At 40.6% G+C, this 14,069-nt stretch overlaps 1 protein-coding gene across 4 annotated transcripts in view; it reads left to right on the forward strand.

The window, feature by feature from the left end:
- Klf7 (KLF transcription factor 7) overlaps nucleotides 1-14,069 on the forward strand; it is an 85,821-nt gene that overhangs the window by 30,021 nt on the left and 41,731 nt on the right. For 3 of the 4 annotated variants that reach the window (XM_071618862.1, XM_027941770.2, XM_027941771.2), the window contains one exon: nucleotides 12,201-12,831. In XM_071618862.1, the coding sequence (XP_071474963.1) occupies nucleotides 12,201-12,831 (631 nt within the window). The remainder of the gene's footprint in view (nucleotides 1-12,200; nucleotides 12,832-14,069) is intronic. The other variant, XM_071618863.1, reaches the window with a different exon arrangement.

The raw sequence follows: 14,069 nt of genomic DNA on the forward strand, positions 1-14,069 counted from the left end.
GGTAGATCCTTTTAGGTGATGGAAATGAGAACAAATGATATAAATGATATAGGTTAAGCCTGGATCTTTATTTTATTCCCTCAGGACACCAGTTAATAAGCACCCGTCATGGAGGTGCGGAGAAGGGCGGGTTTTGTTCATCCTTGGACACTCAGAGCACATGATGCAATACAGACTGCTGGGAAGAAATGGGCAGGTGTTTGCATCTGTCTGAAACAGCGGGTGTGAACACCTGGGACAGACCTCTTTGTCTTGAGAAGAGGCTCCCTCTCACTCTGTTTGATGAGTGTGAACAGTGAGTGACATTTTAGGATTAGAACTTAAACCATGGAGAAATGACGATGGAGCCTTTTAACCTAATAAGGCAGGAATTTTAGGATAGATTTCTGGGCTGGAGAAACTGGCTCAAGTGTTACTTGGAATTTCCATATTAACTAATGGCTTCCATTATTCATTTATTCATTCAACTGGTATGTTTTGGTTGCTTTTTCCAGGCACTGTGCAGAGTGCTGGGGCTTCATTGGCACATGAGACTAAGTCCTTATTCTCCTAGAACTTTCATTCTAGTAGGAAAAGACAATAAAATAAACATGCAAACAAATGATTGAGATCTTTCTGGGACTTGGTAAGCATTAAAAAGCAAATAAAACAAGGCAGAATGATGGAGAATGAATAGGGTGTTTGGGCTTATTTGTTCAGTTGAGTCAAAGAAGCATTATCATGGCAATGAAGTTGAGGCATTAAAGGAAGCAGGTGACCTGGGAAGCCCACATTCTTGGATGCAGAAAGGCAGGTACTAGAACTCTTAGAGAGGTATGAACGTGGAGTGTCTGTGCGAGGAGTGCAGGGAGAAGGGTGGGGGTGGAGGAAGGTAAGGCCAAGGGAGGCAAGAGCTGGTTGGAAAAGCAGTTGTAGGCCATGGACAGATTATCAGCAAGCAGTCAGAGCAGGAAGGGGTCTTGGAGAGTGTGGTGCACTCATTTTGCAGAGACTGAGGTGAACTTTCTGCTGTTTAATGGAATGTTCTGGGTAGTGTGGGAAAAGGAGGCACTGAGTCTGGGGTTCTTTTCACCAATAAAAAGTGAGAGTTGAAAACAGGATTTTGTCCGCTTGTGTCTTTTGCATCTCTTCCTGGTGTTTTCTGGGGACCAGAGGAGAAAAGAGGAAGTGGCAGAGGGACAGGGACATTCTTTGGGGGCAAGGGAATGGCTTTTATCTCTACACAGGTACATACTTACAGTGCTATACCATGAAATTAAAGTTGCCTCCTAGTTTAGAATACTGGGTCCATCCCAGACCAAACATATAAAAATGTTTTTCAAATGAAAGACAAGTAACTAACACTTGTAGATAAAGCTTAAAAATACTGATGTGTTGCATGAGAAATACTAGTAATAAACACATACACATTGTTCCTGATGTTCTTTTGGAGAAGAAGGAAGAATTCTTGGCATTCATCCTACTCTTGGATCCCACCTACCCATGATTGTAATCACCGTGGACTTTTCAATTGGAGGGAGAGTTCATTCATTCATTCATTCATTCATTCAATGCCTGAGGCCTGCCACTCATTTGAGGAGCCCACATTTTGGTGAAATCTCATTTTAAGTGTTGGTGAGGCTAATAAAGTTTCAAGCATTCTGCAAACTTGAATTATTATAATAGAGCCCCTGAGGTCTCAGTTCACAGGAGGGTCTGAGACCCAATCTTCTCCTAGTTTTTCCAAAATTCCTTTCCCCCCCTGGATTGATAGCAGAGCCTTGTGTCAATTCCTCTGAACCTGTTCTGCATGAACCTGTCTCACTTTCTAATCTTTACACTCTGTTGCTATTTCAAGGCACCATAGCATTCCATACTAGTAGGTCCTTTAGAAGTTCAGCACACTCCCCTGGTAGATAACAAAACTGAGCCCTCAGAGACTCAGTTCACTCAGCTTGTTAGGCTGATCTTCCCAACTCAGAGTCCTCTGGTTACTTAAGTTTTTATATTTAACTGGTTTACTTTACTTTGAAATTATTTGATATTTTTGATTTTCCATTCCCATGTCCTTGATACATTTCTTTATTGTCTGTGGGAAGTGTAATGGAAATAGCACTGGTTACATAATGGCTACACCCTACATAGTGCGTGTGCCAAGCCCTGTTCTAAATACTTGACCTATCTCTGTTGATTAATCTTTCCCAACCCTCCTGGGTGGTAGGTAGTGCTATTACCCCATTTTACAGATGAGGAAACTGAGAAAGAGAAGGGTGAAGTAACTTCCTCCATAGCAGTTGTGTTAGTAAGTGCTATGATCTGACTTTGGGCCCTGGAAGTCTGGCTCTAGGTGTGATGCTCTTCATCCCCCACTCTTCTGCCTGTCCATCTACACAGGGACAGTCTCTTTGCTTAGTTGGGGTGAGCAGTGCAATGTCTCAGCCATGCACCCACCTTAAATATTTGGGAAGTATCTCAAGTATTTCAAGTTAAGTAAAAGTACAGTCATCCAGGCAGGAGAGGTAGCATAGGGCTTAGTGTCATTGTTTTTGGCTGCCATTTTCTGTGGTCTGAGTAGAACAAGCATTCCCCTTAGCGCGCCTACATTGTCTTTGACATTCTACACTGGAGGTTCCTGAAAGCTCTCAGTTTTGCAAGTATCCTCTGTGATCACCAGCCACTAAATTACATCTGCCACTGAAGGCCCCAGTGGGCTTTGAACCTGTTGTTCTTGAGAAATTCAAGCTGTGAGTGAAAGGGGGGGAGAGAGAGAGAGAGAGAGAGAGCGAGAGCGAGAGAGAGAGAGAGAAGAACACTGTACACATGTGCAATGTGTTTTGAGTCAAAGAAGTAATTGTATATAAATGTATTTTTTTATGGGGAGTGAGGGAAAGGTATATTTAGTTAACCCAACTGAGAAGGACATAACAATGTTCCAGGAGGGAGTCAATGAAATGAATTTGCTTAAAAGAAAAAAAAAAAAATCCCAGTAGCCTGAGTCAGCCTGTGCAAGTGATTTGGGAGAGGAAGGGGAGATGATGTAATTGGTTCGGCATGTTCCCATCTTGGCCACTGAGAGTAAAGGGGCCCAGGGAGTTTGAGGAGGGTGTGTGTGTGTGTGTGTGTGTGTATGTGTGTGTGTACGTGTGCACGCAAAGTTAATAGGAATGGGTAGGGGGGTGGAAGAGTGGGCTGTAAAACAGGATTAATAACCCCTTGTCAGACCTTTCCCTGTAACTGTGTTTTTCAGTAATTTTGGTTTGAATGAGGACTCTCTAGCCAATTAATGTTTATTTGTTTCCTTTGGCAAGACCCGTTGGGGGAAGGGATAAGAGTGGTGAGTTTAAAATTTTTGTTTTGTTTTTGCATTTTGGAAGAAGAGGCGAGTAATGTGAGTTTGGGTTTTCAATGATGGCTCCCCCCCTTTCCCCTCAAGAGGCAGGAGGCAAGACATGGCCAGCTGGTGCTTGAACTGACACAGGTGCAGAGGCTGTGGGGGGTGGGGAGCCAAGAATAATTACAGGTTTCTGAAGCATCAGGCCCTGCCTGACACAAGCGCTCGTCAAGAAAACTGCTCTTTATGGAAAATTAATGGTGAAGCTGAAAACCCGTCAGACCTATTGTTCTTCTTTGGAAGCCATCACTCTTCAGAAGAGTGGCCTCTCCAAATCCTTGGGCTCTCATGAGGAGCTGGATAGAGTGTCCTTCTTCCCTACAGGACCTGGTTGGCTTTGTCATGGGCCCTGGTAGAGTTTTCCTTTAGGACTATCTCTTCTGCATTTTTTTTTTTTGTAAGTTTCTCCTTTAGTCCATATCTAGCCCTTTGCTCTTACTCATAGTATACATAGAGTAATTTTTTATTGACTCGAAAGGCACAAATCTTATTGTGTCTATGGAAATGTAATGACTAATACAGGGACATTTACTGAAACTTGCTTTCAAAGCCACCAAGTAGCAAATGGGATTCCACCTGTGTGTGGCAACCTAAATAGCAGCTTGATTGGGAAATAAGAGTTTAGTAGACTTGAACATTTTCAGCTGTGCACGAACTGTGGCGTCTCTTGACCAGTTGGAAGTTAGAATTTATAGTCTAGTGTCCAAGGAACAGTGAGCAACACATCTTAAGACTGAACTGAAGTTGTGGGTGGAGGCTGGACCAATAGACTTCAAGTTGATATGTTCTGAGAGGTAACATCTGGACAGACAACACAGAACCAAGGTAGGATGGCCCATCAGTGACACCATTCATTTTGAGGATCATGGACATTCTAAATGGGGGAAAAGGCAGTTCTAAGTTGTTGGAGATGCAAGGGATCCCAGTATCTTCCTCAGAGAGCAAAGACCTAGGCCACAGCTCCCAGCTCTGCCTGGGGTTGCGTGACTTTAAGGCTTACTTTAACATTTAATTTGGATTTGTGTTGTTTAGGGGATTTCTTTTATGCATTGCAACTGAGGAATCCTTGGAAGATGAAAGGAATATTTGAGGCTGCTTTGCATCATGTGCCTAGGGAAAGTAATTTCAAAGACATCATCCTCTCCCCAGGCCTTTAATCTTGTCTCCTTCCTCCCTGGCCTCCCCAAGGAAAAATATACAAACAAATATTTTCTTTGTATGTTGGAAATAATTTGGGGAGGAGAAACACTGAAGAGGTTTCGATAGAAATTTCCCAACTTTCATGTTTGTTTAGAAATAAATTAATTTTCACAGCATTGTCTTTCAGAATTTACAAATTACTAGAGGGAAATGTTTAATTTGGTTTTAGCTCCAGCAACCAGTTGATGTGAGAAACAGTCAAAAGGAATGGGAAATTACATTGGATGTAATACTGTGGTTATTTTGTGGAGTTCAGCAGTTCTGACAGTAATGTGTAATACTATTGTACCTCTGGTGTGTGCTATTGTGTGTGTGTGTGTGCGCGCGCGCGCATGTATGTGTGTTAATCTAATAGCAAAAAAAAAAAAAAAAAAAAAAAAAAAAACCGCAGTAAGAGATTTTCACTTACACTGTATACTTGCTTACCTGCTTACCTACATTTTCTGGACAAAATTCATTCTTTCTTAATCTTCTACCCTAACGTTGTCTGGGATCAAAAACAAGAAAGAGTAAACATTTGCTTAAAATCATCTTAGGACTCAGTTTTTAGGTCTTAGGAGGTCCATTCTTGTCACTGGTTCATGTATCCTTTCTGAAGTAGGTTCAATGTCACCATCCAAGCAAGTTTCAAGTGCTTGACAGCTGAGATTCTCCCACGGGCATGCCGAGTTTATTAATCATGGTGCTTCTTTCCCCTCTTCCAGCCCCTGAGAAAAATGGCACCAGATCTCTCTGGCTGTGCTTTCCCACTTCCTTTCCCCATCTTTCAACTCTGACCTAATTTTAAAAGACGAGAATATGTCAGAATCATTACATCATCTCATTCTTTGAAGGGGGAAAGCCGCAAAGTTCCCATCAATATCACTCTTTGCAATCCTACAGTTTTTTAGGAGTCAGAGGAAAATGCCTTTTTGGCTAAAAAGTGTGAAGTGTAAGCACATCTGTAATGTTAGAAAAGAAGGTGTATTTTAGAAGATGACTTGAAAAAAGAAAGCCAGATTTTTCTCCTGTTAGTAACTGGTCTTGTGTCTCTCTGAATTTCCATTCTGGGATGTGTGTGAAGATTTCAAAGTGCAAAAAAGTCACTGAGCTTTGGGCCCTTTCCAGGAGCAAGCAAGGGGTTCCTTTCCTCTTCTGTATTTCAGACTCTTTGGGGATTATGGCACCATGGTTAAAAGCACGTGACAAAAACCACACATAATAAATGTCAGAAAGAGGCTCCCAAGGGCAGCCAAGTGTAGTTGGCCTATGTGTGTAATTACCTGGGTGAGCATTCTTGCTTGGAACCAAAGTTCACCCCTTCTTTGCCCAGGAAAAGCATCAGCGGTAGCATCACCATCAACAACATCATCATAATCATCATGATCATCATGAGGTCAGTCTGATTTCAGAAGAAACCTGACTGTTCAAGTTTCTAAGAAGTGGAAAGTTGCCATTTTCCCATGATTTTGCATCTATATACTTTCCCAAGTTTGTTTTATCTTTTGTGCTTTTAACTCTTGCCTTTTTTTGGTAAGATAGGTAGAATGACTGAGATTAAGGGCAACTAGCTAAAGAGACCATGAATGACTGATAATTGGTTAGCAACATAAGTGTAGTTGATAATTAAAAGATGGACTTTTATTTCTTTGATGTTGTCTCATTCCAAAAAACAAAAAACAATAATAACAACAACAACAAAACTCATTAGCAGAATGCAATTTCTTTTTTTTTTTTTTTTGACTTACCAACTTTGAGTATTCGTGGATCCAATGAATTCAATTGGATCCAATTAATCCAATTATTACAGCATAATTGTTGAGTGGTGGCAAAAGTATTGCATCAATGGTTTTGTCTTGTGTTCATATTAAAAGAATTAAAAATCAGAATTTTTAATGTCCTAAACACTTTAGAAAGGACTGGCATTGAGGATATTCAACTAGAGTTTACACTCATTGCTTTTAAGGTCATAACCAGACATCCCACCAAGCTGTGGACTCTTAGATATGTTTTGGAGATAACTGTTTTATTGTCCATTGAAAAGGGTCATCTTTCAATATTTGGCAGTCAGCACATTTTCTTTACACTGTTATTTCCAGACCAGGCTTCCACGGTCTATATGGAAGAGACCATCTAGGAGCTGCTACATGTTGAACTTTGAACAAAAGGATGATTAGTGGGAAGGAAGGTGAAATGTTTCAAATAATAAGAAGGAGGGAAAGTAAAAAAGGAAAAATAGATGTCAAAGTCCTTTTAGGGAAGTGTCATGGGGAGGTGGTAAAGTGACAGGAGATATCTACAGTCTTGAATGGCAAGTTTCATGTAATTTCTGATGAGCCAAAGACAGGTTGAATAAAAGTCTTTTGATAACTTTGACATCATGCCCATAGTTGAAAAAATGTCTTATATTTTTCTTGAACCCATAAAAGTAACAACTTCTTGCTGGTAGCAGGGAGATTTTCATAAACTAAATATGTGCTGTAAGACATGAATTATCCTGTTCTTTCAAGAGGAAAGTAGTAGAAGTACTTTCAGAGGGAGTAGTAGAAGGTATGGCAGTCATAGTTTTGATTCCTTTTTTTTTTTTATCTAGGTCTTGGATTATTACTTTTAACAAGCATGTTTCAACAAGTAAAAAGGCCATGAAGAATGTATTAATAGAGCTTTCAGGTGATCGTTTCAAAACCAATTTCAGGTGATATTTATTAGGAGCCTAGGAGAAGATGAAGCCACGCATTTCAAAGTTGAGATATTAGAGTTTTCACAAAGCACATTTGTGACTCATAAATACATGAGAAAATCACTTTGCACTTGGGAGCATTCTTACCCAGTGCTGACTGTAATGGGTCTTTTTTGTGTGTGTGTTGTGGTGTTGGTGGTGGGGTGATATCCAATGACTCAGGCCCTTAAGTTGTATTGTTAGGTCAGGCCTAGGGAAAACTCACATCTCCAAGATGTGGTACCAGAAACAGGCATAATTTATATCACTAAACATATCTGCTGACTCAGAGTTGGAGTTTGCTGGTTAGTGCACCATCAGAACAGAGTGACTCTGCTCCCATGTACCCACAGACATTGGAATTCTAGATCCAAATTTATAATATCCTACTTTGTTTGCTTTCTGTCCACATCTACGTAATCATAGTCTAATTATCATTATCAGGAAATTATCTTTGATACAATGCCATTTACTAATGTGTACACTTCATTCGAGTTATATTATTTTTCTACCAATGTCCTTTTACTCTAGATCCAGGATTCAGACCAGGATCCATGGTGTATAGTTGTCACTTTTTTAAAAATCTCCTCTTCTCTAGTGTGCAACAGCTTCTCAGTCTTGCTTTTTTTTTTTGACCTTGATACTTGCAAATACTGCTTAATTATTTAGTAGAATGGTCTTCAGTTTGGATTTGACTGATGCTTTCTCAGGATAAGACAAGAGTTCCTGCATTTGGGGGCAGGACTATCACAGAATATCACAGAATATTTCAGCACGCCCTATTAGCTGTGCATGTTATCAGTATGACTTATTACTGGTGCTGCTCACTTTGATCACATGATGACGGTGGTGATAGCCAGGTTTCTCCACTGCCAGGTCATTATTTTTGTCTTTGTAATTAATAAAAATCTTGCTGGAGGATAACTTGAGAGTAGGCCTTTATCTTGTTTCTCATCATACTTTGATTTTCATATTGATTTTAGCATTAATTGGTGGTTCCTACTTGCTATCATTATTAATTTTGTGTTTGCCTCATGGTGATTTTTTTATTTCCATCAAACGTTCTATTTTTATTCATTGTAATTTTACTATAAGGAAGAGTTGACTTCCTGTTTGCTTATTTATTTATATCAGCATGGGGTTTTATTTTATTCTGTGGGTTATAATCCATTATTATCACTTCCATTTTTTTTTGTTGTTGTTGTTGCTTAAATTGTTTGATGTTTGGCCATTGAGAGCTTTCTTTAAGTGGCTCCTCAGTGTTTTGCTGCACTTCTCTTACTTTACAAGCATTTCCATCTCTTCTGGTTCCACAAGCTGTTCTAGGCTTATCCTACAGGTTCTTTGTCCCAGTCCTTGAAATGACTGTTTCTCCAAGGAGCCCTGCTTTCCCTTACTGGATAATGATTCTAGAAACCAAGTTCTTTCTGCTCATTACTACAGCATTGTCTTTGCTTGTAGGCTTCTCAGTGGGTGGAGTTAGGAAATATGTGTACGAATAATTTGTCCATGTATGTACACATTTATTCCTATATATGCTCTGTTGATATAGCATCAGTTTGCCCTTACATAATTTTTGTGTCTGTTTCATGTTTGTGTATGTGTATTAAAATCCAGTAAATACTGATACCATAAATTGCAGATAAACATCATGAGCATTGATTAAGTAAATTTTCCTAATTATTTACAAATATGATTGGAAATAAATGTTGTGTTTGGGTTAGAAAGATTTCATCTTAAAATTCTCCTCATCTTTAGCATTTTACTCTCCACACTCTTGATGAGAAAATATTTTAACTTCTACATTCCAGGTGACAAGCTCTTTTCTATCTAAGCTTCATCTCTAGAACATATTGTAAAAAAGTAGATTTCTCAAAACAAAATCATTCTGTAATGATTTCACAGGGATACCTAGCACTTCCTGATGGGTACTGATGCTTCTCTAAGTCTTAGATAGAACAAGAAAGTCCTGTGTCCAAATTGCAAGTGGTAGCCTCTCTGAAGTGGTCCAGATTTTAGTGAATAAGGTCTCCCCATGTTTAGATCATAAGTATGACTCATGTGCTCCTGGGATGCAAACCAGGGAATATTGGGAAGGTTATTTTTTAATGCTCCCAGAATAGAGCATAAATGTGTTTAGAATATCTCAATTTCTCAGAACTCTGACTATGAAGAAAGATGAGCCCACATCAATCATTTCCTTGATGACTTTCAAATCTTTGAGCTAGAAAGCGTGTAAATGGACAGGGCACACAAAAGCTCTATCCATAGACAGTAGCAACTGGGTGTATGAATTAGTCCTTGTGTGGGAGGCAGGGACCGTCCTGTAACCTCAAGGACATCCTATAACCCATGATTCAGCTGATTTTTTTTTTTAACTTGGAACATATCCATGTCTTAAAGACCTGGTTCTTCTCTTTAGGCAAAACTCAAGAAGCATTATGATTATGTTCTCAAAAGACCCACATTAGTGGTCATTTCCAAGACCTCCAGCCTCAGCAAGATGGACCATACTCTGGGCCATAATGTAAACCTCAATAAATTTGAAAGGATTGATATCCTATAAAGTATGTTATTTGAGCAAAAATAAATCAAAATATAAATCAATAATAAAAATATATCTAGAAAATTCCAAAATATCTGGAAGTTAAACAACATGTTTTTTTTTTTAATCGGTCCCTAATAATAATGGATTTCCCTACTGAAAATAACTGTAAAATAATGAGCATAGTATGAAAGCATCTACCTGAAGGCACTTGAAAGTCAACAGAAACAGTCAGATTTTGATGACAGATACACACTCAGAAGAAGAAGAAAGTAGGGAAACTGTACAGATATTTTCCCAATATTTGAGAACATGGAACAGTGCCAAGGATAAGGTGGGTACAAGGCTTGGGTGTCAGAAGATGGGTTTTGAAGAGTAGAGGAGGTAGAATGACCAAAGTAATAGCACATGGTTGATTGTGTCTTTGGCAGATACCATGTATCTGTTGGGTGCCAAATATTGAGCTTGATTGGCAGCATTTTTAAAACAGGAAGAAAAGATTAAGAGAGGTTTCAGGAGTAGGCTTCTATAATCCAGATATGAAGTGACTGAAGCTAAGACTGGGGGTTTCAATATTTCAGAGAAGTAAATGATAATTTCTGGCAATAAGGTACAAACGGGAAGAGGAAAAATTTGGAGACATGGAGTTTCTGGAAAAGGAGCAAGTGAGGAGGATAATGCAAATTTCTAGATCTGAGAAGGTGCTAACATTGGAGTGTTGGTTTCTAATATAAAGTGCTGAGAAGCTACTGAGCCAGAGCTACATTTAATCAAAAAGTAAAACAATCAAATCTTACTTTTTCATTAAGCTTTCCTTTATGGATACCTCCATATTAGAGAATTCATTACCCACTCATCCCCTGACCAGTTCACTTTATAGTACAATATTTATTTGGGGTCACTTTGCTTTGTAAATTCATATCCTCTCTAGCTTGTGATTGTTCATTCTGTACCTACATGTATATTACATGGATCTATTCCCATGTTTAATCATTCTGTCACATACAAAGCCCTGCATCTTGCTGTGGGCACAGTAGTTGAATGAACACTTGTGACATGTGTTGAATGAAGATTAGAACCATTCATTAGTTCATATCATTAAAAATCAACTGTGAAGCCCAAAGCTGATTCATAGTTAAGAATCTGGTTTTCTTATTCAGTCATACAGAGTTTTTCTAGAAGGCTGATTAAAACCCAATCTTTTGAAATGTCACCAAAATAAAATCCTTGACAGATACAACACGACTAGGTATATCATTAAAATACATGCATAGCAGAATAAAAGCCTAGAATCAGAACTCTGGTTGAAAACATAGAAGCTTCACGTAGGTATTCAGTTGGGATCCAGTCACATTAAAATGTGCCATCAGAAGCCCAGAAGATGGAGAAAATTGGGCCAATAGTGCAAGGTAGCAATATAGTTTCATACTATAGTCCAGAGAAGTAGAGTTTTTAAGGGAGGAGAGCAATTGAACACAGACTTCTTAAGTATCTACTTTTGCCATGAAAGTGCTTCTATAATCTTACAAAGACTTATAGGCACCAAAGATGAAGATTTGTTGAAACTAAACCTTCTGGTTTTTCTTCTCTATTTCTTTATCAGGAGAAAAACTTTATGTTGAGATATATAGGGTCCTATCTTTAACAGGTCTCAACAGCTGCATCTGAAGTTATTATTATCATGTAGTCAGAGATGCTAAACCATTGTATGTAGATGCCACATAGTGTGTAGAAATTGTATTTTTAATGACTTGCTGTGAGCATCAGGGGTTTTGTTGTATACCTCAAAGGCTTTATGCTAAGCACTCCTTAGAACAAGATCCATTCTTCCTGGTTGGAAAATCTGTGCTTAAGCCAGGTCTTGCTGTTGGTTAATTGCTATTAATGTCACATTTTAGTTTGAGTGGACATGCTTTGTTCTCTAGAACGAGTTGGAAAATAGATTTATTGTTGTGACTTGATCAAATCTATTTAAAAAATGGAAGTGACACTATGAGAAGTCTTATCTGTTTCTGTTTGCTTCTTGCTTCCATGGGAAATCCTGGGGATACCTGGAGCATCTTACCTGCTGAATGGGATTGAGGGGCAGGAGATCATCATTTTGGCATTTGATGTTCTCTGGGATCTTGAAGGTGTGAGATAGTCCTTCTGGGACTCTAGTTCTCCTTCAGCCACAGTAATTGAAGTCATATGATGATGGGACCCTTCTGAACCCTTCAGAAGTATTCAGAGAGTAAATAGCAGGGTCAGACCTTTCAGTGAGAGCATTTCAAATACCAGCCATGTAACCATTCTCTGTTCCTTGCCCCTCTGCCTGTCAACAGTGGCCTCCCGGTGTTCTTTGCCTCAGATGGTGATTTCTCTCTCTCCCTCCTTCCTCTCTGCAGACATGTCTTGAATTGGAACGCTACCTACAGACAGAGCCCAGGCGGATCTCGGAGACCTTTGGTGAGGACTTGGACTGTTTCCTCCATGCTTCTCCTCCCCCGTGCATTGAGGAGAGCTTCCGGCGCTTAGACCCCCTGCTGCTCCCAGTGGAAGCCACCATCTGCGAGAAGAGCTCTGCAGTGGACATTTTGCTCTCTCGGGACAAGTTGCTATCTGAGACCTGCCTCAGCCTCCAGCCAACCAGCTCTTCTCTAGACAGCTACACAGCCGTCAACCAGGCCCAGCTCAACGCAGTGACCTCATTAACGCCCCCATCGTCCCCTGAGCTCAGCCGCCATCTGGTCAAAACCTCACAGACTCTCTCAGCCGTGGATGGCACGGTGACGTTGAAACTGGTGGCCAAGAAGGCTGCACTGAGCTCAGTAAAGGTGGGAGGGGTGGCAGCAGCAGCAGCCGCCGTAGCACCAGCTGGGGCAGTTAAGAGTGGACAGAGCGACAGTGAACAAGGAGGGGTAGGGGCAGAAGCATGCCCCGAAAACAAGAAGAGGGTTCACCGCTGTCAGTTTAACGGGTGCCGGAAAGTTTATACAAAAAGCTCCCACCTAAAGGCCCACCAGAGGACTCACACAGGTAGTGGTACAAGTTGGCCGCATGTGGTTTCTTCCTCTTTCCCCTGCTTTTTGCCTTGAGGTGGGAAGGGCTCCTCTTTGTTCTAAGAAGTGGCCTTTGTGCTGACTAGGAGGTGACCCAAAGGCAGGAGGGCCCTGGGTGGGGAAGCAGAATGACTCACTCTATACCCTCAAACCTCAAGATGTCCCAAGTGCAGGACCTGGGTTCGTCACTGGCTGGCTAAGAGTTGCTTTCAGAGGCAATGCCAACCACAGCATAAACTCAGAGTTCTGAGGCTGATGGAAGGGGATCTGGTAGCGTGACTCACGTAAGACATACATAGTGCAGACTCTGGTCCCTTTGCTGACACTTGTCTTTGTTTTCTGAGTGTAGCTTGCAGGTTTGATCAGCACCAGAATCCAAGGAGGTACACTAGGAAGCATCCACAGTTAAACAAGGTGGTTAGGGTGTCCCTATTCACTCTTTTCCCAGCATCCCTGATTTTTCATCAAAGTCACCAACAGCAGGAGGGTTTCAGAGTTCATTAGATGTGATCATTCTATAATTAATTGGCATCTCCTCTTTTGCATTGTTCTCTGGCGCGTGCTTTATGGAGAGATGGCAGAATTGCTTTTTAATGAGCTTGTTACTGAGAAGTTGCTAAAGTGATTACATTGCTATGTGTGTGGTAAGGGCGGGTGGGGGAGGGAGAGGGCCTGTATGTTTCACATAGGACTTCCGTGGTGATTCCAAGGATTCATATTGATCTTTCAAGCAATGGGATCATTTGGAAGAGTGGGGTTCACACAAAAGAGGGAGAGATTGGCCGTATCTTAAGCTGGTCTTTGTTCTCTACTTCGAGATTGTAGCTTGTGGGTAGCATCTCTTCTTGGTCTACTAGGGTGCTACTAGGAGCAATTACTGTGATTGGTGGTTTTTAAGTGGGTCACTAAGAGCATATGACTTGTATGGCTTTTCCATAGTTTTTGCACACTTCAAGCTGAATAGGGAAAATCCCCAAAGGTATAAATGGAAGAATAAGAACATTCTCAGAGAAAAGTGGATGGTCGCAGCTGAGGTGGGAGAAGTGTCTGGTATTCTGTGTGGTTGTGGACTGTGCCACCAAGGAAGTGTGCATCATAAAGATGATTGGCTGGAAGATCAGAGCACCCTGGATTCTAGTTCTAACTGCCACTAACTAGCTCTGTGACCTGAAGTACATTTCTTTATCTCTATGGGCCTCATTTTCTACATCTGTC

Source organism: Marmota flaviventris, chromosome 11, assembly GCF_047511675.1.
Source record: "Marmota flaviventris isolate mMarFla1 chromosome 11, mMarFla1.hap1, whole genome shotgun sequence".
In the NCBI taxonomy this organism is placed as follows: Eukaryota; Metazoa; Chordata; class Mammalia; order Rodentia; family Sciuridae; genus Marmota; species Marmota flaviventris.